General features: G+C 47.1%; 1 protein-coding gene across 1 annotated transcript; it reads left to right on the top strand.

Moving 5' to 3' along the window:
* Positions 1 to 90: 90 nt before the first annotated feature.
* On the top strand, positions 91 to 25,322 carry LOC144126002 (cathepsin B-like). Its single transcript, XM_077659864.1, has 7 exons — positions 91 to 549; positions 2,345 to 2,554; positions 14,449 to 14,573; positions 16,989 to 17,221; positions 21,151 to 21,267; positions 22,057 to 22,185; positions 25,054 to 25,322. Exons 1-7 carry the CDS (start codon positions 319 to 321, stop codon positions 25,128 to 25,130), a joined length of 1,122 nt encoding a protein of 373 aa, XP_077515990.1. The 5' UTR covers positions 91 to 318; the 3' UTR covers positions 25,131 to 25,322.
* Positions 25,323 to 27,200: the final 1,878 nt, after the last annotated feature.

Genomic DNA, 27,200 nt, shown 5'->3' with positions numbered 1-27,200 from the left:
CGAGGCGAGGGCCAAGGGAAGCGTCGCTGAGGCATCACGTGAACGCTTCCTCGGAAAAAAGATTCACACGCTGCCAGGCTGTCGCGACACAGCGCACCTAGCGGCGGGTGCTGTAGGCCCGCGTGGTTGCGTTTATCGCTTTAAGGACCGTCGAGGGAGCGCTGTTTAAAGAGCAACTGGGGCATCGAGCCATCAGAGTCTGCGTCGAGAAGACGGGCGTTCGCATTGTTGGGCGTGTTTAATTCCTGGCATCTCCAGATTCCCCGCCCTTTTCAGAAGGACCGACTCTCAGAGACCGTTAGGCCTCGGGCTTTGAAAATGGGCAAGCCTGCCTGCCTGCTTTTTCTGACTGCCTTTATTGCAGTCAGTTGTCAGTTCCTCGCAGCCTCGGTTAGAGTGCGGCAGGAATCCTATCTGGTTCGCCACCCTGTACTGTCTAATGCCGCACATTTTCCCTCCGACAAGGAACGCGCCTATGGATCGAACGAGATACCTAACTCCGCCTACAAGATGATTCAGTACATCAACCGCCTCAACACCACCTGGAAGGTGAGTACGACTGACAGCACCTTGTATTCATGCGCTCTTAACAGCGTATGCGCTATTTAAAAAGTCATGGGGTTTCATTTATAAGATTAAGCGTGCTTCCACGAAGCGAGTAAGAGATGCATGCCTCTATTAAGATCTCTTTGATTAGGCTTTACCGTGCACCGAAGCCAACAACACCCTCATCTACGGCTAAAAGGGCTGTTAGAGGAACAGTGGCAGGCGAAAACCTTGATGAAGTGACTAATGCAGAATACATTTAAAGGTTGCTTCTCGAGGTTTCTTGCCCGCAGTTCTTGAACAGAAATGGTTCCCGGACTTTGAGCCCTCATAATCAATAAAAGAAATGCGCCAACGGCGAATAATTGGAGTCTGCGTAAGCGTTAATTTTAGCGCTGTCTTAAAATGTAATTTGTACGTCGCTAATTGAAATTGGAAGGGTTTTAAGAGCTAATTAATACAAGGCAGTAATAACAAAAATGCACGTTTGCAGCCCTATCCGACAATAGCTCGATCATCGCCATCATCGTCATGATAATTCATTACCATCGATCATCATCATGGTCATTCCTAACGGCTCGCCTGAACTAAATACATCCTACAGGAAACAACACAATGGGACCGAAATGAACTGAAAGTGTCAAGATGAGCACTCCGTTGGCTTGGCGGGCGACTGTAACCTTCGGTTTTCATTACACCGTGACTTAAGATCGATGTTGCCTGTTGTCAAGTTTAGTCAGCTCAGCTTATGACCGCGAAGGAAATAGTTGCTTAAAACGAAGAGCAAGTTAAAGCTTTTCTCCACTGAAGTGACTGAGCAAGGCATGCACCGTTAAATTTCATTTTCGTGCTTCCAGATCCCATAATTTTTAGCGCAATAGCTGATGTGTGAACACTGCCCACTGTCTGTGTTGCGGCATCCTTTGCATTGTGTGGTTCATTTCACGTACTCACACTGGATAGCTCAAGAACTAGTCAATCTACACCTCCTCAACGCGCGCGATATGGAACAAACAAATACTTTTTAGTGACGCCTTTTCAAGCCCTTAAAAATTGCGCTCCAGCACTGTGGACAAATGATGAACGAGGCCGCACGACTGCGCGGGAGTTAAACTGGTGCATTGTTGGTTTACAGACTGGCTTTAACCGCATCTAGCAGTCAAGAGACGAGACGGTGGATGCGGCCGAAGCTGCTGTAGAGTAGCCATTTCCAATGGCCACGATAGGCTTACTCTTGAGATTCTTAAAACAAACAACTGCGAAAAAAAAGCCATGAGAATTTGTCCTCACTGCACTTGACAGAGCAATAAATTTTGTACTTGCGTAATACGAGCGAATGAACATGGATATCATGGCAGAGGCCGACGCGGAGCTCCCGTTACTGCGTTCAAGGGAACGGCTCCTTTCCTTGCATTACGTATTTTTTAATGATTTTAATTGCTTCCCTTATTTTGTTCACAGCTTGCTTTCAGTCATAGAACACACGGAAGAGTGTCTTAAAATCAAGAATGGGCCAGTTGCTAATCCTTGAAACGATGGACATGTGGGGGAGCGCGCAGACAGTCTGCCGCTTCCGAAAACTCGTTCGTACGACTTAAGTTCACTTTAGTACGACGCACGAAGACGCCGGCAGAATGACCGTGGCTCTTGATCTGACCTTCAATTTGGAATCTTCTCAACTATGAGAGCCCGATGCGCGCGAATATCAGCAAGGTATGCGAGAGAGAGAGAAAAAAGAAAAGCTGACGACGGGATCGTGCTATGCGAGTGACTCCACCCGTCCGCACTTGATGCGCAGGCTGGCCACAACCCCGGCTACGACAACCCCGAAGACGTGCGCCCGCTGCTGGGGGTGCGGCCGGAGAACGCGCTCTACCGTCTCCCCGAACGGACGCTCGACGTCAACGCGCTGCCGTCCCTACCCGAGAACTTCGACGCCCGCGAACGCTGGCCAGACTGCCCCACCATCCGCGAGGTCCGGGACCAGGGCTCGTGCGGATCCTGCTGGGTGAGTAGGCACCAATGGCTGGTGCCCCCCCCCCTAGTACACGGACGGTTTGCTTCTCAGTCGTATATTGAAACTATTATGCCAGCTCTCAAGCTCTAAATCTCTGTATGGTAAGGAGAACCATTGTCCTCACCTTCCGAGAACATCTTAATATTTAAGGCAGCCGTAAGGGCTCTACTATTCGAATGAGAAGCAAATCATGCAGCCTGGTTACTTTTGGCAAAGGCTGTACACCCGCGCTGTCAGAAGTCAATGGAAGGCGAATCCGTCGAAAAAAAAAATTAATTTTCTTGAATCAAAAGCGTGACGATCGAAATTTTTTTGGGACAATGAGTAATTCACAGAATCTAAATTAAGCTGCATGTATTTGTTGAGGATGCATAAAATGAGGACTATGAGAATACTTTTTTTTTGCTAATATTGCCATTCATTTACTTTTGGCAGCACCTGTACAAGGCGTTCTAGCGAAGCACGCCAGCAATATTATAAAAAAAGGAGTTCTTGTGGTATAAAGGTGGCTTGTTAATTATAAATTGTGCGGTTTAACGCCCCGAGGTGACACATGGCCGACGAGGAACTCCGTAGTGGTAGGTAGGCTCCGTGTTAATTTAGACCACTGGGGGTTCTTTAACTTGCGCTGACATTGCACAGCACACTGGCGTTTTTGTATTTCTCCTTCATCGAAATACGGCTGCCGCGGTGGGGCTAGAACCCGCGACCTTGGGGTCAACTGCCGAATACCAAAGCCACGGACCCATCGCGGTGGCTAAACGGGGCTTTTTGCAGCACGGCAATACCGGTGGTGGTAGACATCATAAATTACGTCAGTTAACTAATGGGCTGGTTGACCACATTCCAAAAATTAATCCGGAGCCGTCCACTACTGCGTCTGTCATGGCCGGCCTCTGTCGCTTGAGGACGTTGAGCTCCATACATGTTACCATACATTCCGTGGCGCGTAGCTAGTGTTGTCATAATCCAAAAGCACTCGTGTCTTCTCCATCAGCAGCATGTGTGGCGACCTCGCCGATAGCTCGCGGAGGCTTCGCTGAAGTTCACGCGATAGAAGGAAATCATATCGTGCACTCGCTTCTATCTCCGTGAAAGTTGAGGCGCACACACGCGAGGCAGCCGACAAAAAGTATGTGCCGAGACTGAGCTGCCCCAGAACCACGGACGAGTTGCGTGCAATGTGGCTCCAGTTTTTGCAATGTGCCAGACAGGGAAAAATTTCAAAGGAAAAATGTCATGAAGAAAATGCATGCTGAACTCAATTAGTTTATGAAAAAGGTATATTTTAGCGAAACTTGTGAACACAAAGTAGTCAATGTCCAGCTCTGAAGCTGCATGCACTATCAGTTATGAAAGACGCTGTACGGGTAGACTGATAACTAATTTTGACCACCTGCTATACTTTAACATTGGCTAACATGGGAGCAGGCAGATTATATTTCTACATTTTATCCCTATTGAAGCATGTTGCGAGAGCGGATATAGAATTTGCAGTACTTGGATCAGTAGGTAGAGCGCCGAGAACCTTATAACCGTGCCGCAAAACGCTATTGACTTTGATTTAATGCTACTCGTATGGTGGCATACGGGAAAATCATCAGTGCGTCATCGCTAAGATGACATAAATCACCCGTTAGGTCCTTGAGAATTTAGTCGCCCTGAACTCCTGCACTTCTTGAAGCCCAGCTCACAAAGGTCAAAACTCTTAACTTGCCAGCGTGGCACAGGCAATATTCCTCACAAAAATATTTCAACAGACAGTGTAGCGTATCTACGGAGTGTCTTAAGATATTTCTATTAAGGATCGCGGTTCTGGTGGCCGTAAAACGCACAAATTCTAAATAAAACGTAACGTAGGCTTTGAAGATTGTCTCAAGCCCTCCACTGCTGAGCTATACTCTTGCATTCGACACTGCTAAGCTTTGATTGTGGCAAATTAGTCCATCTATAACAATGTTTCATCATCACATTGCTGCGCCAAGGGGTTCCAAAAAGTTGGTTTACCCTTCTGTTTCTGGGATAGTCTTTTTATGGCAGCAGCATAATTCTTGACACCCCCCCCCCCCGCACACACACCAACACGCACACACAAACGCATGATCCGTCATGCTACTGAGCTGATCAATTGCGGTAAGCGCAGTCCTTTTCCTTAATAACCTCTGCGTTCCCTACCAGCATCCCACCATCACTAGGGATTATAAAAGCAACGGGCCTAGAAACCCCCATCCCAGGGCGCCCATCAAAGCACTCGGACTGACCTATACTGGGCGCCGCTTTCATAATGAGAATTGATTGCCATTAAAAATCAGGAAAAAATAAAAGAAGAAAAAGGTGAATTGCGCAGCATGCGGCAGTATTAGCGGCAAGATCCAAGCATTAAGCTTCGGGTGCATAGCTTAAGTAATGACGTCTGTCGTAAAAATAAAAGTATGCGTCGCAGGCCTCCTCCGATCAAAACCTTAATTAACTTTGCTTGTATGCCACAGAGAGCGCCTGCAATTCGCGGTTTCGTCATTTATACAAGTTTTGTATATAGTTACTCGAGTTGTGCTGTTTTGAAGCCACGCACCACCGAGTAGATTTCAGACAACCTGCTTCAAAACGAAGCTGCCCATGTAACGTTGGTATCGACACAGCGGAATGGGCATTCATGAATTTTTGGTATGCGCATAATGATGATATTCGTTTGGGTTATTTTGGTGCAAACAGAGGCAGCATGTACAGTTCGGCTCAGAGGGTGCCGAGTAGGGGTGGGGGTGGGTATCGTTTCGCCTAACTAATGCCAGCACCGGGTACAAGAGCTTGTTGCAAGCTAAGCTATCCCGGCGCTGTTGCTGGGGGCGTCTTTCTTTTTGCCCAGATTCATTTTAACGTGATTGCCCGTTGTAAAGGGTTCGGCAATATATCGCTATCTTCATAATGATAATACCCAAGAGAGATCACTGCGTCGCTGCAGTTTATAACATGAGGAAATATCCTAAAATGCTTTCGAATGGCAAAACGCGCTCCTGTTGATACGTCAAATATGACTTTTGGAGCATTATTACTGTGCAGTGTTGGGTAAATACGTGTGTTAGTATATTCTTTTCTGTGCGTATATAAATTAGTATACTGTTCGTTATGTAGGTAAGCATGCATCTATGCATGTCGCTCGCTCACTCACTTCAGCATAATAATCACTCTAGTATATTCAAAAAGCGCTGCATCGCTTTCTATTCGTACGCGTATGTTAATGAGCTACCGACTATAGCGAATCATTCAGCGCACTCGTGCAGAAAACTTGCAGGAAAGCGACGGAAAGCAAGACGTTGCGACCAAATAGCAAATCAATGTGGAATCGATGCCTAGACACTTTACTAGCGATCAGTCTTGCTGGAGGGCTTCCAATACATCACCCCGTGCACGCAAACAGAATACGGAGTGCCCTCAACGCTTTCTTTTTCAGCTATTCCTCAAGTAGGCTTAACATTACTCTTGGAAGTCGAGTGAAGTGCTCCGTAGATCGATCTGTAATTACTTCCCACAGCGACGGAAACGAGTGCAAGAATCTTCGTTGTCATGAGTTCCTTGTGGTACACCCGCGTAATAGCGTTCTTTTATTGTTGCATCTTTGAGCACGTTTTGTTGAATATGGTGCACATAAGCGCAACTCTAAAACCGTTTACGTACCTTGTTCTAAGTATATTCAAGGGCTGCCAGTTGGCGGTCTTTTCAGGAAAGCAACAGTATAATGAGCTTCTGTATCTGCAGCATAGAAGTAACAGCAGAAATGAAAAAAAAGTCCTTTCCAGCACCGTTGCACACATAGCATGCGCTACTCTCGTTGATCCATAACAGCGCGACAGACGCTGTTATGGATCATCGTAAGCACCAACTCGCCCAACAAATGGTAATAATAATAATAATAATAATAATAATAATAATTGGTTTTGGGGGGAAAGGAAATGACGCAGTATCTGTCCCATATATCGTTGGACACCTGAACAGCGCCGTAAGGGAAGGGATAAAGGAGGGAGTGAAAGAAGAAAGGAAGAGAGAGGTGCCGTAGTGGAGGGCTCCGGAAACAAATGGTATGGCTATTCTCTTGTTGGCGTATACACGGGCTGATACGTGAACGAGGCACGCCGGCTGAAATATGCGATTATGGAAAGCTTGTGTCCAGTTAAAGGCATCAATCTTTTTTTTTTCTTGCTGCTATCAATAGGCAAGCACATTTTCTTGCAAGCACTTGCTTTTCAACCAAGCGACAAGTTCGCCTTTTTCTCAGAAAGCGTTTTTTTAGAGGTAAGCCCGGAGTAGTACCAGCCGGCCTTGTCCGCGCCATTTTGACATGCTCTTTTCTTTTCTTTTTCTTGCGAACGAGAATAAATGATGGGGACAACGAACCGTATAGCCCGCTAAGAGACCGCAAGTACGGACAGCGTCAATCAATACCTCTCGACGGTGCAGCCGTTTAGCGCCGGATGAATAAAAGACACAGGATCCTCTATAATAGTCGAGCTTTGGAGGAGGGGGGGGGGGGGGGGGGCGTTGTCCCGCTCTCTCATCGATTCACGCTTCGATCAGGAGGAGCGGTGAGTCTTATTATACGAGAACAGCGCGAAACGCACCGCAGTAGTGGCTGGCGCGCTCCTGACCCCGGAATTATGCGACAGGAGCTACGTCGCGTGACTGCTTCGTTGACGTTCGGGCATGGCGCAGCCAGGCACTATGCTGCCCTCGGGTAGTCGCTTTAAACACTGGGTCGCGTATTTGCATATATGACGCCGACAAGGTTAAATGATAGGACAAGTAACAACGCAATTCAAATGACAGTGCGCAGCACGCGATGCGTAATTAGGCCGAAGCTCTGGACCTCATAATTTTTTTCCTTCCCCATTTATACATCGTGAGTTGCCTTGTAAGATTTCGCAGTTTCCCTTAGAACGCCCCACATAATTCTTTCCCGCACATCAATAACGTATAGCCTCTTCCAACCTCATACGTGCAACACGCCATCGGTTTGTTTCGTTTTGATGTGTTTGACGAAGTGGGTGTGGAACAGGGACTGGTCATAAAACGTGCGTACTTTGGGGAAGCTCGGACGAGGCTACGCAGGAATCGTCAAAAAGGACACGTTCAATAGACTAAACTGGAGTTGTCTTGCGTCTTGTTGAGAACAGCAGCGCAACAACGCGAGAAAAACGCCTCGCGATAACAGCGCTAACTATCAACAGATCCTACTGCCGAACAGATGTCGTCTAATACAGCGCGCGGTAAACACTCGCTCGGTATACGTTCTTCGTATCGTGACGCGTCTTATGCACGTCATCAGAGTATAGTGCCATCGGTGTCGATCTACCTACAACGTGCTACGCACGGCCTTGTAAACGGGCCTTCCTTTCGCATACACACCCAATGTGTCCGTAAGAGAGAACAATTGCCGCTAGCAGAATTATGGATGGGAACAGAGCTCCCGCGGCCGCGTATCTTCGAGCAACGGTCGTACGTGCGAGTCATGCCGGTCGGTGTTGTCGGCGCGCGCGATCTCACGAATAATGCAGAGAGCGACCAATGCACCCCGCTGCTGGCCGTTTCTGAGCGAGTTTTCGCTGTGGCCATGCTGTGTAAGTCTGCCCTTCAACAAACAATGCACCGTTGTGGAACGTATACCGTTAGCGTCGTCCCATCAAGGTCCAATTCAACACGCAGCAGTACGAATGCATGAGTGCTTCATGATTGACCAACTCCGCAGCGCCCAGCCATTGCGGCCTAGTGGCATATCCTGTTTTGTTCTGCAGCCACTCGGTCACTCTCTTTCTTTCTTACGTCACGGATGACGTCATCACGCTGTTTTTGAATATTCAAGACTCGCCGCGGTGGCTCAGAGGTTAGGGCGCTCGACTACTGATCCGCAGTTCCCGGGTTCGAACCCGACCGCGGCGGCTGCGTTTTTATGGAGGAAAAACGCTAAGGCGCCAGTGTGCTGTGTGATGTCAGTGCACGTTAAAGATCCCCAGGTGGTCGAAATTATTCCGGAGTTCTCCACTACGGCACCTCTTCTTCCTTTCTTCTTTCACTCCCTCCTTTATCCCTTCCCTTACGGCGCGGTTCAGGTGTCCAACGATATATGAGACAGATACTGCGCCATTTCCTCTCCCCCAAAACCAATTATTATTATTATTATTAACCATGCGTCACATGGGAACTAGTCAAGGGAACTAGAAGCGCTTGTTCCAAATTTCATATAAAGGGTGACTTTTGTGCACTGGAGCCACCAATCAGTGCGCTAGTTTTGCATGTGGGAAATTGAGAATTCAAAAACCTTGTGCCGGTAGTTGGCGCTAGCTCTGGTTTGATTGTCAACGCTGCCTGGCTTTTGTGATGCAGTTTGTGATGTTGATTGGCTTTCCAAATGGCAAATGCGGCATTAACGTAAAGAGGCGACAGGCACGCGTGCAACAAAAAGGGAGACATTACTCCCTGGGGAATTGTTTCGGCGCATGCCCAATAATGGCTTACTAAGACGATCGATTCGACACGAATCGTTTTACGCTGCTCACGAAGCTGTTGAAAGCGTTGCACTTACTATAATCTCCGTAAGAGTAAGCCGCATGGAAGCGTATGTACTCAGTCGTGCCGTAACAGTGGGTTGCTTTATTTCAAGAGCTCCATACATTTACGAGCGTTTTAGTAAGTGTTTAGCGGTAAGCGTCTGGAGACTGCCTGGAAAAGCGCATCCCACTGTTATTTCCCAGGAAAGGTGTGCAAATTCACCGGTAGCTTGGCAATGCAGTGTGACACAGAGCTATAGAAAGCATAGATAAAATCCGAGACAGCCGTTTATTAAATGGCACGAATTTCATCTATCACCTGCACGTGAGGCAGTAAACACAAACTAGAAAGGAATAGAGGGGGTATAATTGGGTAATTAAGGGAACTTCCGTGCACCTAAATCTTCATTGTTGGCCTTCTCCTCCTACTGTCGACTGAAAAAAAAAAAAAACTCCATTCAGAAAGTATAAAAGACTTTAGGCTTCCGCCTCTAAAACAAAATGAGAAAATGAATAAAGTTTCAAACCTTTCTGATGTGTAGAGGTAAGATACCCTAGTACTCATTTCTCTCTTCTTGTGAGACTGCGATCAGCTCATAAATCTGATACCGGCAGTCTGAGTGAAACGAAGCCGTAGGTGATACGCCAAGTGCATATCAGTGTGCATAGTCGCATGAAGTTAGCTAGCCACTGCTTGAAGACCGTTTCGATTATGGAGGACACGCGAAAGCCCGATTCGTTCGGTTCGGTTGGGAGGAGTTCGTCGAACGCAATGTGCAGCCTATGTCACATAAGGGACCAATCTACAGGAAATAATAATAATAATAATTGGTTTTGGGGGGAAAGGAAATGGCGCAGTATCTGTCTCATATATCGTTGGACACCTGAACTGCGCCGTAAGGGAAGGGTAAAGGAGGGAGTGAAAGAAGAAAGGAAGAGAGTGGTGGGAAATCGTTTTGCGCAGGTGCGGAGCTCAGTACGTTTATAGGTCGCCTCGCTGGAGTCAAAATTTCTAGAGTGTGCCTCGAGCTGTTTCCAGTTTTAAACCTGTATCCGTCTAAATGAAGAGCCTAGTGTAGTAGCGTTAGGGAACATACCGTCATGTTAGAATTTTTTTTTTCATGTGCGCTGAATAAAAAAAATGAGAAGAAAGAAAGATATGCGAGACGCTAGGGGGGACGTAGACGCACCGCGCGCTGTTCTAGCCCAGGGAGGGGAGAGCCTCTCTAAATTACTGAGGGGGATGCCGCCATAAGATCGCAGCCGAAGACTAGCAGCTCTTGCGTCCGCACGGTGTGACGCCACAAGCTAGGATGGCGGCTCCCCCGGGACAACGTTGTCCCGTTAGGCTTAAAGCATAGAGTTTCTCATATATAAGAAAAAAATAGTGACGACGCGGAACTTCATCTCGAAGAAGAAAAGAAACCGCGTCTTGAGAAAGAACATAGGGCAGAGAAGTGGCCGATTCTTCTTCAACATGTCGAATCAACTGGACAAAAACTTTAACCTGTAAAACTTCATCCACCGAGTAAATGCCGGGAAGATGTGGTTTCGTGCTTGGCTCGACCAGTGTTAGGCTGAAAACTCTGCAGAGCTCGGTAAGTGCTCTTGAGTGCATTATTCCCCAATCGGCGCATCTACTGAATTTCCGTTTCACAGTCCTGCTCTTTTTGGTTTGAGCTTTTTCTCGCACTTTCTGTATAAAAAGATTTAGTTATGTACTTAATGTTGTTTGTTCAATTATAAAGTAAAGGAAAGAGGCGCGTTTACTCCTTGTGGACGCCTAGAAAAGGTGTTAGTTTCATCCTTACATAATGCGTCGGCTTTTGTTCTATTTTCTTATATTATTGTAGCTTTGTCCTGCTGTATGAAATATTTTACATGCTGGTAAGTTTAGAGGTGGTTTGGCTTCGATGACATATGCCTTCCATCGAAGATATTGCGTCTACAGACGCGGACGGACGGAACACATTTCCTTTAAATAAAAGATGGCCCGCAGCCTGATTGCGGGAAAAAAAGGGACGTGGGACAGGATTCTTATAATTCGAGGATGTTGTTTCCGCGGCTAAGCTTAGGAGGTGACATTCTCGGGAAAGATCCAGTTCTGGTAAGGGGTGATTGCGTGCTTGCAGATTTACACCCAACGAATCGCCCCCCCCCCCCCCTCTCTCTCTCATAGTTGCCACCGCGGAAAGCTCTGTGGTTGCGGTGCTTGGCTGCTGACCTCAAAGACTTGGGTTCGATCCCGGCCGCAGCGGTCGCATTTCGATGGAGACGAAATGCTATAGGGGCCCGTGGACTGTGCGATGTCAGTGCACGTTGAATAACCCTATGTGGTCGAAATTATCCGGAGCCCTCCACTACGTCGTCCCTCATAGCCCGAGTCACTTTGGGAGGTTAAACCCCATAAACCATAAACCAAACCTCTTGTACAGTACCGGCAATCCTAAAGGTCACGTGACTGACCGACGTGGACCTCTATTAGCTGGTGATGTGCGCCCATGCGTGCACGCGTATATGGTTCTCAGGCTGTCTGTCGTCGAATAGCTGAAGCTGGATGCAATTTATCGTACGGTGATCCTTGCCTTCCGGCCAGCTGGCGTGCGTTTCTCAGCGAGTGCTCAGTTCGCTGACAATCGATAGATGGTAGGTTGGCTCGAGGCATTGTGCGAATGGCCCGCGCAACGCGTTTCACCAACCGCAACAAAAAGGAGCGCGCTGCCTTGATCGATGGGTCGGCTAATTGCATAAGCTGCGTGCGCACGCCGTGGCCTGAGTGGTTGGCGTGCCAACGTATTCAACTTGGCGGAAGCTTCGGGAAAGTCAGGGTGGAACAAGCGGTGTGTGCGACACACGCGGCCATGTCTTCGGGGCGTAACAAGCTGGGCGCTGTCTGTCTCGCGCTACCGGTCGATTTCGACTGCGTTTCTATCGATTCGTTGTCCGCAAGAAAAACAGATGAGCGTGGCGGCAAACCGCGCGATTGAGGCATGGCGTGCTGAAACGCGGAACTGATCGAACGGGGTTTAGACGCGAGCGGCGAAGAAAGTGCGCCTGCTTGTGCGGTACGGATCACGGGGGCGGTGTCAAGCTTCGGCTTATTCACTGTGGAAGGAGGGGAGTTTTAATCACCGCTCGCGAGTGAAACACGGAGCGAAGAATACCGATGAGTTTTCGTCTTGCGTGCAACAGAAAATGACGCTGAGTGCGAGAAAATAAAATAAAAGGCTCAGATCAAGCTAACACACGCCAAGCAACGAAAGTGAAATCTGAGGTATATAACCTCGCTATACAAACAGCGGTGATGATGAGTTTATAGACCCAAGGTCAGCTTGGAGAAAGATTGCCATGGCTTATGTGTTTATGGTCGCTTAGCTTGGACATAACTGCAGCGCGAATAAAAAAGACAACCACAAGGGAAGAAAACACTCAAGACACATAGAAACGAAGACAAACGGACAAGTGGCGTTTGTCCGTGTTTTGGGTTTTTTTTTTCCGGCTGTGTTTGTCTTTTTTATTCGCGCTGCTGTTGTGTCCAAGCTAAGCAACCAACTTGTCCGAAGGCTTGTTTTACTAGCGCGTGTTTATGGTCCCCCGAGGAATAGGAAAGCCACAGAATTATGTCTTGAGCCAAGCAGACGAAAAAGAATCGGATGTTAAACGCGGCTCGAAGCTGTAAATTTAGGTGAAAAGCCAGCAGTATAAACAAAAGTGGGCACGCTAACGCAAGTGGTGAGTTCTAATACATGGACACTGAAGGCAGAGTGCCCCTGCACGGAGCTTTTGTTTACAGCAGAAGAAGAAACTCGAATGAGGGGGTCATGTGCTGGTGATCCTGAAGGCGCCAACAGGAGGCGTGCTGCGAAGAGAGATCAGAAAAAAAATTTAAGCAATAAGAATCACGAGCAATTGTGACACGAACAATTCGTTCGTGTCACAAGCCGCGACATCTTCACCAACGACTGAGACTCGTGGTGCTGTGCCAGTGAATGCGTACAGGGGTTGGGAGGGACTTAGCCTTGCCGAAGTACCGACGCTGCGAGAAGAGGCTGTAATCGCACATATGCGCCAACAAACTACGCGTCATGGCTTTCCTCGTGCTGCGTGCACCAAAAATGCATAGCGCAGCATGGTAGTAGTGGTAGTCTTGTCTGCAATAGCATGTCGCTGACGACACAGGTAAACTATTGCACAAAACTAGTGCGCGAAGAATGCGAGGGAGTGAAATGTTGCTGCACGATTTACTTCACTAGATGGCTGAGTAAGGAGATTAGGAAATGGTGAAACCTCGTTCCCGCCTTTGTACGTCCGTCCGCAGCCTGAGCTACGTCTTCGGCGGCTGAAGTACGTTTCGAATTCCTCGAACAAAGAAACTGACTGCATGGGCTGGCCACGTGACTTGCGCCGCCTTCGCTGTCTCTTGGCAGTCGGGAAAAGTGCACGGTGTTCAGCGTAATTTTGCTCACTTTGTGTGTAAAAGTAGTGTTCAGGCGCCACATTATCCGTCGCGCTTCCACCAGGCCATCAATAGGGCGTTGACTCCACGTGTCTGGCTCACAGATATCCCAGGCTTCTGCAATAGAGGCACGTAAAAGATCATTTCTCAAACAAAATTCATAATCTTCATACTTCGACTGTTCTTAGAATCCGCCCTTCAATAACACTATTCATCTGAGCATAGAGGGCGTGCTTTTTTCTTTACTTCTTTAATAGATCGCCGAAGCACGCCTTTGAATTCCCCTTTACCTCGACATGTCTCCATACTCATTCTTTTAAACATTGTTAAAGACGCATGTTCGCACGCGTTGCCTGTTTTGAGGATGTCGTCTTGACTTTTACTTTCTTTTATCAGCCCACTCAATCTCACTCGTTTCAAGCACATGTCAGGGCTTGTTGTTGATATCTTATGCTTGCTGGTCGTGAATGCGCCTCTGTACGTCGTGTCGTAGTGGTGTTTGACTCCCATCTTCCTGGATGCCTTAGCAGAGTTGCAAGATTAGTAAAGATCACGATGGAAAAATGCGTACAGCTGCACTTATTTGTGAAATACTATTTAATTGCTAGTCACCGCTTGTCCGCTATTCTTTGCCTCATAGTGAGTGTTTTACTTGGTTGTATACAGTTTTACATCGTGTTTCGAGACGCCACCTCTCGATCTCTTGTTTTTACAGGATCGCCATCAAGGACATGGAAAAGCGTTTTTTTTTTGGCTTCTAGTGCTCTGGTTAGCTTGGCTGCACGTCGATCTACCTTTCCTTCCATCTTAACATTCATTTCGTGCAAATGCCAAGTGGCGGTGGTTCTTTGATCATAGTTAAAAAAAAACAACTAAACACGTTCGCTGCGCAGGCCTTTGGTGCTGTGGAGGCCATGACGGACCGGACCTGCATCCATTCTCCAGCGGGGAAGCCGAGAGTCAATGTCCACCTTGCCGCTGACGACGTGCTTTCTTGCTGCAAGGACTGCGGAGCAGGGTCAGTTAATTGCTTTCTTTTTTCTTTGCATGAAGTAGATAAAATGGCGCCAGCAATGCCGGTGATGCCTCAGGGCATCATCGTTATGCTGGGATTCGCGGAGAACTTGAGACAAATGGTTAGACTGGCCAGACTTCGTGTTCAAGCTGAGTTTTAGCTTTCTGTGGCGGAGTTCTCCCGATGCACAGATTGTATAGAAGTATGCGTCGGCGGGCCAGTCGGTGCATACAGAAATCAGCGATTCGACTGGCGCTATTTACACGATCACTAGACATCGCACTAGCGTAGATCAGCCCCGTCCTGTCTGTCTAGTGATCGCCTAAATAGCGCCAACCTTCTTTCTGAATTCGATAACCACAGACCATAATACGGCTCTCAAGATTTGTTTTTTAAAAAGAAAAGATGAAAGACCGAATTCTGCGCACGATCTTCCGAAAAGGATCTTGAGTTCAACTTTCCAGTTACACTAAGAATACATATATAACAACCCATAAAAATGCGTCGGTCGTCAAACTAATGAAGTTTTCGGCTCGAGCGCTTGCCACGTGCCATTCAGTGGCCACCGAAAGATGAACTCGCCGGGATTCCCACGCACCGCGTCATACCACGCACCGGATGCGTGCGGTGGTGAATAGTATGCTTAGCCTGAATACAAATAGCGTAATCTCGAATCTAGGCACTCGCCTTCACGATGACCATTGGCAGACTCTAGCGATCTTAAGGAGCATGTAAGAAGCTTGCTACAAATCTGGAGCACATGTTTTGTTTCTCCTTTCCTTCTACCTAGCCACGGTAGTTGGCGGATATGCTATGCGCGCACTCTTCATACGCGCTTTCTTTTAACAGAATGTTTTCTTTCGATCAATGTGTTACAGGACATTATGTTATATATGACGTTTCCCGCTTAAGAGCAGTAGCAAAAGCTGTTTTCGCGCAAGTTATAAAAAAAAAGAGAAGACTGTCACGACTTCGTGGCTGTTTTGGGTGAACAAAATTGATCTTTGAAAAAGCTTAGTGAAGGAACCAGACAGTGCAATAAACAGGAGACAGATATAGTAAGCTACGCACTACAATCGATTCGCTCTCTCCTTCTGTGCTCCTACCCGTACCGCCTCCACGTCATTTTTTATGTTAGACAAGCGTCAGCGGTCTGCACCTACAATGCGCCACATCGATTTCTAGCCGCACTCGATCATGGTTGATGATCCTATCCGCTTAGGTCGCGGGCCACCCTGAATGGAGTACGGTTAGAGGGCGCTGTGCACGGCAGCGACTAGCAGAGGTATTACAGGTGCTCTTTCAGGAAGCACAGCTTGAAACGACTGCTCCGAGACTGGATTAGTGTCGGCTGCATTAGGCATATATTAGCTCGCACTAACGTTCGCGCGAGCGTTATGACTTCGTGCACTTTACTCGGTGAGTGTAATTTGCAGTTTCGTCTAAACTCACTCGTTGTAGCAGAAGGTAAACCTTATGTGCATGTAAGCTAGCCTGTTCGTACAGAAGCATAATCTTACCTTTACTTTTTTGTATTGAGCTCTAGTCCGGGAGCAAAGGAAACGAAATTTACTGCAAAGCGGTACCTTTGCACCTTTATCGAAGGTACAGCTGCGCTTCGGCCAACGCGTTTCCAGATGTGTCCACACTCTCGGAAGGTCTTCAGAAGGAGCTAACACATTCAGCTGCAATTCTTGTGGCTGCAGAAAGCCATAAGGAAGTAAACTAACCGCGACACTGGCTGGAGCTTAGGCAGACCTCCCGTCATCTTTACTGCCAGCTATTGTGCGAGCTTCGCTTCACGAAAACCACTCTTCCGCACGGACAAAGAAGGACCCGAGTACAGCTCCAGGAAACTTCGGATCTTGTCTAAATCACGGATAATTTGCCGTTTTCTTCCTTTCTTCTCTACGTCTTTCAGTATGTTGCACAGCCAAGCTTCATTCTGTTTCACCTTGAAGATTCGTGCTACTTATCTCTGGTGGAAAGAGAATGGTCCCATTTGCAAGGCCCAGCTGCACCACGCTTCCACTGTATTGTGCAGTTCAGGGTGCCGTAAACAGGAAAGACTTCAAATAATGGTTGGATACAGGCTATTTGGAGTTATACTGACAATTAAAGATCTTGCGGAGCTTATCTCTCTCTCTCTCTCTCTCTCTCTCTCTCAGCACAGAAGACGTTGACGCAGAGGCCACAAGACATTCGAGTGAACTCAAGTGTTCGTGACTTGTAGTTCCTTTGTCAATGTCTTCTGCTTTGAAAGTTGCGCGATATCTTCGAGCCTCGGCCTTGAATATGTGGCCCGCTCGGCACTCAGAGCTGATCGATTTCAATTCCAGTTCTCCACTGAAGAACATAGGAGCACATTTAATCTCTTTCGGGCTCACCAGAGGCGGATGTGTTTTTTAACGGCCGCAGGTGCAACGGAGGCTTCCCGGGCGCTGCCTGGAGCTACTGGGTGCACAAGGGTATCGTGACTGGCGGCAACTACGACTCGGACAAGGGCTGCATGCCCTACCCTATTAAGGCGTGCGACCACCACGTCAACGGCACCCTGGGACCCTGCGACAAGACCATCCCGCCCACGCCCCGGTGTGTGCGCATGTGCCGAAAGGGCTACAATGTGGACTTCATGGACGACAAGCACTACGGTAAGCAACGCATATACAATAGAAAAAGCCCCCTCAATGATGCGCCCGCTAAACCAATTTTAACCCGCCGCAGTGTACGATGGCTTCGGCGTTCGACCGCGGCAGCCACGTTTCAATGAAGTCGAGATACACAAAAAAAAAACTTGTGCTCTTCGAGATCGGTGCACGTTGAAGAACCTCAGGTAGTCAAAATAAATCTGAAGCCCTCCACTACGGCGTTCATCAAAGCTCTATGTGCAGCATTTGGTCGTTAATCCTCATATGTCATACGGCCGTGTTAAACGTTTTTTTGAAAACTTTAAGCTACTCCCTATTCCTGATTTATGCAACTCTGTTCTCATTTCTCGATATATTCGTTTAAAAATGAGCGAACCGTATTCATGCAGGTGTAGTCGCGGACTGGACCATATCATACGGGAGTGAAAGGCCGTTGGAAAGAGGTGCCGCTTATATGCACAAAATATGGTCGTCTGATGATCAGCTACACACTACCAAGCGTTTTGAACTCGAATTTGACATTGAGATTTGCTTTCTAGTGTAAATTAGTTCTAGCATATGCGTCTCTAAAATATCAACTAAATACACCAACCACTAAATATTACTGAGTTCTGATTATTAAATATAAATGTGCTAAGTATTGGAAGATGAATACTAATACAGAATATTGCGTGCTGGCCAGTTTCTTTTCCCTTCAAATACAATGTGCCAATATTTTGTCCAAGTGTGTCCGCGTCTTGGTTTGCGTGTTGGTTGTTCTTGCTTGCCTTTAAAAAAATATATTACGTCTTTGATATGAGTGTAATTTGCTGTCATGTGAATGAAATCCAGGCCCCGTCAAACCTAGACGATTTTTGCATCAGCTCTACATTCTGCCTTTGCGCAATATTCGGAGAAAAAAAAATGACTATAAGTTTGACTTTACGGGGGCTCCTTCCCCGCGCTACTCACGGGGTACGGTTTAGTTTATGTTTTATGGTGGTTTAACATCTCAAAGCGACTCAGGCTACGAGGGACGCCGTAGTGGAGGACTCCGGAAATTTCGACCACCTGGGCTTCGTTAACGTGCACTGATATCGCACAGCACACGGGCCTCTAGAATTTCGCCTCCATCGAAATGCGACCGTCGCGGCCGGGATCGAACCCGCGTCTTTCGGGCCAGCAGCCGGGTGCTATAACCACTCAGCCACCACGGCGGCACTCACGGGGTACCGTTCGCGCTCAACTCGCTATGGCCTGGGCCCGTATTTGCGAAACTGTTCTAGCGTAAAAGAGCTGCACTGCAATCAAACGCTTGCATGACGTTCTCGACCTTTGTGTTTTTTCGCATTTGTTGGTAATGGGAGAATCAATGGAGCCCAGAAGTAATCCTCGTGAGACCTTCCCTTTCGATTCCGTAGTGACAGCGTGCTTGGTTTGGATAATACAACGAGTCCACTCTACTTACATTCTGTTTTTATTCGTCCCGCCTTGGCACGCTACGCACCGCTGTCACCGGGATCTGCAATTCGCGTTACCACGGACGTTAATAACAACGGCATGTAATGAAAAAAGAAGAGTAGCTGTAGCTTTCAGGAATATACGCCGGCCTGGCGAGCCCGGGTAACGCGCGCAATCCTTTATGGGTCACGAGCAGCAATGCTGCATCTAGTTTGCATTATTTTCCGATGATACGCTCGTCGGTAGCTTCTCTCGTCGTCTTACGCGCAAAAACTGGGGCAATTGCCGGTATAATAAGTTCAGCGACGCGCATGTGTCATCCTGATGCTTATATGCCTGGCGAAAAATAAGAGCAATCGGAAAGGACACAATACCGGGACAGAATGGGCGATGCAACGCCCGTTTATGAAGTTTTTACTGAAAAGGAAAGCATAGTAAATTGTACCATGCGGCCACACTAGCCGGCTAATAGAGTTTATATCTAGCACCTTAATATTTCTCTCGTTGCTGTATGCCGAGCTTCAGTGATATGCCTGTATTTACCATTCTTAGATATCCCTACCTCTTTCTGTGATTCTGTGGCGTAAATCTTTGAGATTCACTGAAACTCACGTGCTTCTGAAGCTGCATGACAGTCGGGCACTGACTTTGCTTGTTTTTGATGCCAATATGGAGCAATCGTAGACTTAAGTCTCGTTCACTTCTTTTTGACAGAAAGCTGGAAGCATACCTTATTGCAAACTCTTGAGTTATCATGCAATATAAACAGCAATCTGTCTCTGTTCTATCTGCATCTTCTTCCTGTTTATTTGGTTTGGTTTATGAGGGTTTAACGTCCCAAAGCGACTTAGGCTATGAGGGACGCCGTAGTGAAGGGCTCTAGAAATTTCGACCACCTGGGGTTCTTTTACGTGCACTGACATCGCCCAGTACACGCGCCTCTAGAATTTCGCCTTCATCGAAATTCAACTGCCGCGGCCGGGATCGAACCCGCGTCTTTCGGGTGAGTAGCCGAGCGCCATAACCACTGAGCCACCGCGGCGGCTTCTTCCTGCTTGTGTTCGCGCTGCTGATACATATGGATCGCAACCAACAAGTCCGGCAGATGGTGTTAATATCAACAAGCCTTCTTAGGTTCCAAGGGGCACCACAATTAAAAGTTACTAGCTACATCTTTGATTGAGCTTAGCAGTGCAAGAAATGCGGAATATTCCTACATAACTGCAAAAATATGACCCCATTTTTTTTTTCAGTGAGGCGCGCCACATAAACGGACTCGTGAAAATCGCTAGGATTAACTGCACAGACACAGTGATAACTTCTCCCCAATAACTTGCCGATAACTCCGCTTTCAAAAAACGCATTCGAAAATCCTCACCGGAAGCGGCACGTGAAACAGTGTACTTTACCTTCGAATACATACTGCTACCTCACTGACTAGTGCCTGTCAGGATCTATTTAGTGATGCTTAATTTACAGGTATATTAATCTTGCCCTTTTTACTGTTGTCATGTACAGCCTGTGACGTCAGGACAGATAAGGAACGAGCAATGTCCCTCGACGGCTCTGTTATCAAAGAGGGCTGATTAATGGCAAAAGGTCAAGTGAATTAGACGGAGAAAGAATGCTTGCGAGAAAACGGCTCCAGGGCCCGTTTTGTTCCGTGACGGCCAGCCGAAGGATGAGACTGGTTGATTGATGGCAATGAGGTGATTTAATGGCCGCTGGCCTAGCGCGAGCGCTCCCTCCAGCGCCACTGCCAGCTTCGTCTTCTTCGTCACAATATGAATTAATCGGACGCTGTCTTCTGCCGTAAAGTTCTTCATTACTGCTCGTCCATTGCCTGCGACGAACAGTTGAAGTGTGCGCTGCCAGCGTTACGTCCAGAGTTAAAGGGCAACTGCATATGCTTTATAACTCGACAAGCTTAAAGGGGTCGAATGTGTGAAACTTGCAGGTAAGGCATGCGAAGTCATTTTGAGCTAACATTTGAAATGGTGACGTAATCGACGATTAAATTCGTGATGGCTTTCAAGCTTCTCCGCAGCACACAGCGCCAAATGGGGGGCACATGATGACGTCATCAAAAGTACCGGTACAGTTACAATGCATACACGCTTGATTTGAAGGGGGAAAAAAAAAAAACAACGCCACCGAAGGTAAAGCCCGCCGTGAGTTGTCTGGCAGCATCAAACGAGGCACAGCAGGGTGCGGTTGACGACAGCAGCAATTTGAAATGTTACCTTCCGTGACGTCACACCGAACTTGCCCGCACTTATTTATTGCATTGAGAAGAAGCTTACAACTCAATCGTTTATTACGTCACTATTTTAAATGCTAGCGCAAAAAACACTCGGCGTGCTTTACCTAAAGCCAATATAGATTTGAATCCTTGAATATTGCGGAATTTTCAAAAGGTGGTGCCCTTGCCCTGCAAGTACTGTGGGAGTGTTGCTAATGAGAGCGCCGTGTTGCCGCTTGTGCTCGTGCAGGCAGCCATGCATACTCGGTGCCTTCTTCAGCGAAGCAGATTCAAGCGGAGATCATGATGAACGGCCCCGTGGAAGCTGATTTCACCGTGTACGAGGACTTCCTCGCCTACAAGTCGGGTACGCTTGCCTTTTGCGTGCATACCTGAAGAATGCGCGGAATTTCACGGCATGCCCACTTCGGTCAGTAGTATGTGCTGCGAAGGTTTTAACCATGAATGAACGATAAAGGAAGGGATGTCATTAACTGAACTGAACTAAAGGTGGATAATGATCGCCGCAGTTAAGGCATCCATACACCAATAAGAATTTATTCGAGTCTGGGAAAGCTGAAAACGAAAAGATACTCAGCAATTTGCGCATAAGTAGATTTATTTGGGTTAGACAGGCAATGGAAGTTCCGAAGACAGAAAAATTCAAGAAATATGAACACGTAACAACAGATATCAGATATGAAAAACAAAAGACATTTCCTTAAAAGCAAAACTAGAATATATAACAGAAAATTTGTATCAGTACCGCTAGTAAATGTTACCCCGCCGCTAAAATAACTGTATCATCTTGAACGCATTCCGAATGTGCAAGTTACTGCCTCTGAAGAAAATTCTGTGCAGAGACCTGGAAAAGCAAAGTGAAGTAAAAAAGAAAAAAAGCGAACAAAATCTTCAGGGCTAATGCCAGAACATGCCGGAGAGATTTTTCACTAACACAAAAAGCAGTGTGTCAAAGTGACAACGGAGATGCACGAATTCACTGGCGACGTGAAATGACCCCGTGGTGCGTAAGCAATTCCATTAGGCATTACCAAGTAGCTCATTCTTCATTGTGACTGCTCAAAGCGTACTGCTGAGGTCAGGCCGGTGAGCACTAACAGAGCGATGTTGTACGTTCGTGCGTGTGTTTGCGCAGGCGTGTACCAGCGACACACGGACAGTGAGCTGGGCGGCCACGCCATCCGGCTGCTGGGCTGGGGCGTCGAGAACGGCGTGCCCTACTGGCTGGCCGCCAACTCCTGGAACACCGAGTGGGGCGACAAAGGTATGTCGCGCGTGGGACACGGGATTGCAAGGCAAGTGGGACTGGAAGATTCACACCCGCGAGTCGCGGACGTCGTGGGACTTGCTTGTGGCCGGTTCGTTACGGTCCCTGCCTGCATTTACAGAGCTCCGAGATTGTAGCGAATCGACCGAACGACTCGCACGCGGGAACGTGTCCTAAGACTAGGGGAGGAGCGGATGAGCGGACGCATTCGCAGAGCTGGTGGTGTTCGTACGCACCAAAGTCGATTTCAAAATTATAGCGCAAAGCAAGACAAGAACATGAACAGAACAGCAGCGCTAGCGTTTGATTGGAAGCGTTGGAAGGAAATTTGCTTCCAACGTTTGTGCGATGTCTAGGCATGTCCTCGTGTTGTTTGTGTTTAGCTAAAATTCTCCCTGACTTCTGTGTTGGTCACCTTGTGATTGTGGTACAGTCGAACTTCGTTATAGCCAAACGGTTTATAATGAAATAATTGATGTAACGAAGGAATTACGATTCCCCTTAGAAGCTCAGTCAACACGAGCTATAACGAAGCTACGGCTATAGCGAAGCAATTTCCATGCCCCTTACACTTCGTTATAACGAGGTTCAACTTATTGTGATTATCCGGCAGCTTGGGTGCATGTGATCGTTTTTGGCTTGTACTGACATAATAATGGCCGTCATGTTGCTGTACCAGAAGAAAGGTAAAACACTGCGCGTTCATTTATTACGCTTATCGTGGTCTACTGTATCACCAAGGTGTCTGTGACGTCACGTCAAAGCAATTTATAAGAAGAGCTTACTGAGGCCGACGCAACGTTTTCGTATCGGCGACGCCTAGATTGCACATTGGGTGCCACTTTAAAGTTACTTTTGTCATCGAGAATCTGAATACCTGTTCGCTCAATACCAAGGCAAAAGACTTGATGCAAATAGCTTCGACCGCACGTCTACAAAAAATATGCAAATATTTTTTTTTAGTTCTAATACACACTAAAAACAACACTCAGCTGTGTATAGAAAATAAGAACATGTAGCGCCAGTCGGACTGGCTCATTTATGAAAAGGAGAACCAGTCAAAAAGGACCTTGTCCTTTTTGACTGCTTCTTCTCTTCAGCATGTAACAATTGGCCCAGATTTCGACTGTTCTGCATGGCTCATTTATGCCTCGGCTAATTAACCACCGAGAGTTGCGAGCCTTCGGTCAATGTCCGGCTATCGAGACGTGCCAGGGAAACGGCGCTCGTCTTAACGCCGCTGGGGTGTGCCAGCGTTGGGCAGGTGCGAAGTACGGTTTGCCCCGTATCGTTGACCAGCTGGGCCAGATTGCATTCTACGGCAGCTGCCTCGGCGGCTGCTGAAGACTGTGTGTCGTCACGTCTACATGAAGCCTGTGATTAAGGTCGGAGAGAAAAAAAAAGAAAGAAAAAGTTCAGGAAAGGCCCGCCCTGGGGCTAATAAATTTACTAGAGCTGCTGTCGGAAGACAGGAGAAGGTATTTAATTATGGAGGAGTCCAGGACGACAGAAGACGCAATTAGTTTTGAAGCTCACTCCTAATTTCATTAAAATAGCTGTTCCGACTAGCTGGCTGTAGAGACACTCCGGATTAAGCCACTACAGGGCAATTAAGAGCGCTTAATTTGAGTAGTAAGCGCTCTTGGGGGATGATGTGTGGCTTGAAAATAGAGAAGTCATGCAGAAAACAAAACAAAAAGTGAAGCCTAGTGCCTGAGCCCGGAATATCGTAACGCTAGTAGCTTTTCATGTTTTCGGAGCAGTTGCGTTCATGGTCCACAGCTTTCTAAATAATTGTGCCGCTAGTTTCTCATGACTCATTAAACAAAAACTGGGTGACTTCCTTGTCCATTTTATTCAGACTCATAAGAAAGTGACAGCTAGCAAACGTGCTGTCGAAAAACGTTCATCTCCAAATTCTGGCCTGACAAACGAAACGTTTTATGTTGTTCCGGGCACTTCCGGGTCCTTTCTGTGCCTTAGTAAGACCTAAAAAGCATAGTGACTTAAGAAATGTGTGTGTACTACTTATACAGGGTGTTTCACCTTAGACTTTAGAGAATTTCTAAAAGTAGGCTTTTTGAGTTCAAAGAGCGCTTTTTTCAGCATAGCATTGTCAGCAATGTAGTACATCAGAATACAGGTAAGATGTGGTAACAAGCAGGCTGGTTAGCTAATATTGAATAGTTAACTTTTTTAACTATTACCGTTAGACTCCTTATTTCTTCAGAGGCGTGTAGCCCATCGTAAGAAATATCCATATCAGTTTTTAAGGTTTCGAAAACGCAGTTACCCTCGCGCTGTGGCCCAACACACCGTGTGTACATCGCGCCAAAATACATGCGCTTTCGAGAAGCTTGCAGGCAAAGCAACCTCTCCAGTACACGTAACCCGTCGAAATAGCCAAAATTTGTTGGGCCACAGGGCCGAGAGTAGCCGCGTTTTAGAAATTCTAAAAGTTGAAATGGCTATTAAGGCGGGCTACACGCCTCTCAGCAATTAAGGAGCCCAACAGTAATAGTTAAAAAGTTAGGTATTCAATATTAGCCAACCAGCCTGCTAGTTAGCACATCTTAGCTGTGTTCTGATGTACTACTCTGCTGACAATCGTATGCCGAAAAAAGCGTTCTTCTCACTCAAAAAGCCTATTTTTAGAAATTCTCTAAAGCCTCAGGTGAAACACCCCGTACGGTTGCCGCAACAAAACTAGGCGTAGGCACAAGTTTACTTCAAAGCCATCTTATGCTGTCTTGTGATTACCTTTCCCTAACTTTTGTTTTGCCCAGTCTTGTGACTGTTACTGCGTCTGGCACCTAGCTATAAAATTTCAATTCACTCATTTCATGCGTTTCCTTCTCTTCGCAGGTTTCTTCAAGATTCTTCGCGGATCCAACGAGTGCGGAATCGAGAGCGACGTTGTCGCTGGGCTTCCTAAATACTGAAGTCCCCGGACTTCTTTCTCGCAAACGGGTGTGAAATGAAGTAGTTGTCTTCAACATTCTGCATGGTCGCTGTTCTTCTGTCGCTACACTATTTTCTATTCCGAGTCACAACGCTGTCTTTTATAGGATGATGGACCAAAGAGCTGTTCAATGTTTTGCAAGTGGTTTCACAATAAAAGAAAAAAAAACTAATGCGAGAGAATCTGTGTTTTATGAAAACGCCTAAGGCAAATGTCACTGTATGCTAATAGGACGACTCAGCGTGCAGAACTAATGAAGGTTTTCGCTGATCAGAGGGTAAAGATTGATATGTGCAGTCAGTCACACTGCATGATTTCGCCTTGTGGCTCTAAAATTACCACGTTGTGATATGCAGTGAGCTGGGAAGGACTGGAACGAAAAAAAAATAAGCAAGTCGTGGGTTCGGTCCCCACTGGTGTCTTGTCGTTCTTTCTTGATTTTTTTAGTTTATTTGCAGTCTAATATTTAGCGAAACTTTTGAATAGGTAAGAACTCTCCCATTATTGAAGTTCCGTCAGTGACTGTGGTTTTGCACTTACTGCGTGGGCACAAGAAGCGCAACCGTGAACAGAAATTTGCACGCGACACTTAAGCTCCGCCTAAAGGGTATGACGCGACAGCGTAGTTGGTTAATTTTCATATATACAGTAGGTGATGTTATGGTACTTTACATTCATTCCTGGTGCAGTGGTGCAGCGGCTAAGCGATGCGCCACTGCCCTGCGATGCCAGGTGCTCTCAACGATGGGCCTTGTGTGGCCAAGGTTGCTTTTCTCGAGCGAGAAATCATTAATGGTTGGTCAAATGTTTAGAGTAATCCCCCAAGTTGGAGTAGATTTATAAGGGAGTAATTACTCACTGGCGTCCACCCAAGCGCAGCCATACGGCTACAAAAGAAAGCTATAGAGCTTTCTCAGAAACTTCGTTAAGAAAAATTCGTCCTGGTCCGGGGTTCGAACCCGGGACCACCGAAAAAAATCATTAATTTAACTGCCACCTGCCACGGTTGGTAGACGGTAGAGCAACTTGTCACTTGCCAAGGTTGGTAGGTGGTGAAAATCCCGCCCTCCATTCGTAGGGGAGAGGAGGGAGAGGTCGGAAAGCGGCTGCCACGGGAAGGATCCCCGCTCCATAAAATGATTGTAATTATTAATAATGACCACGAATGACTGAGCAGAAATGAAAGTAACTCCAAATGACTCAGCAAAAATGACAATGGCTAGGAATGACTCAGCAATGAGCAAAGCAATGTTGCTTAGCAGTTTGCTCAGAAAAGTTGAGCAAATAACCGTTAATGAGCAAAGAAATACGTGGCAGAGTATAGCAGAAAATATGAAGAGAAGAGAAGGAGAAGCCATTAAAAAGCAAGGGGAAGGACTAACGCTAATTAATTGTCATTACATGATGGCAATTAAGCACCCTCGTAACTTTTTATTTACTTTATCATACAGATGTGCAGTTACAGTTCTCATTGACCAAGAACATGGGATGAGCAAGTGGGCAGAAGAAAGAATGCAGTCGTATTTTATCGCCTGTTTCATACAACAGGGCTTCCTGTACCTCTTATTCATCCTTATTTTTGTCGGAAACGGCGGACCAGACCGCATTGTCTTACCCTAAGTCAATCCAAAGCCACAATTGTCTCAGGCTCGGTAGAGAAAGATCACCATCCTGAGGGACAACCCAAGAGTCCCAAGAAACTACAGCTACAGATGCGTTCCTGAAAGACAATCGCGCAAGAACCAGTAACAAGAGAGCAAATCAATTGGGGCGATGGGACAGAAGACATAAGCCTCGCGACGCCTCGGTCGTAGCCGCGGCGTTGCCGAGATAAAACAAAGACAAACAAAAACAAAGTGCAAAATCGGGCTGCTGGGCTTGATGGGAGGCTGGGGCTGTTTTCCTTGAGCCCCCTGTCCGGGCGGAAGGGACCGATGGTGGTGCTCGCTCTGTGCCTGTTGTATGGAAAGCGGCGCGCAGAGGCGCAGCCAGCAGAGATAGCGCTGATCTAGTCGCCGTCGTCGTGCCTCGCCTGCTGCTTCGCGGTCTG

The sequence above is a fragment of the Amblyomma americanum genome, chromosome 3, assembly GCF_052857255.1.
Source record: "Amblyomma americanum isolate KBUSLIRL-KWMA chromosome 3, ASM5285725v1, whole genome shotgun sequence".
Taxonomy (NCBI): Eukaryota; Metazoa; Arthropoda; class Arachnida; order Ixodida; family Ixodidae; genus Amblyomma; species Amblyomma americanum.
Note: the sequence above shows the minus strand (reverse complement) of the source record. Positions and strands in the feature narration are given on the sequence as shown.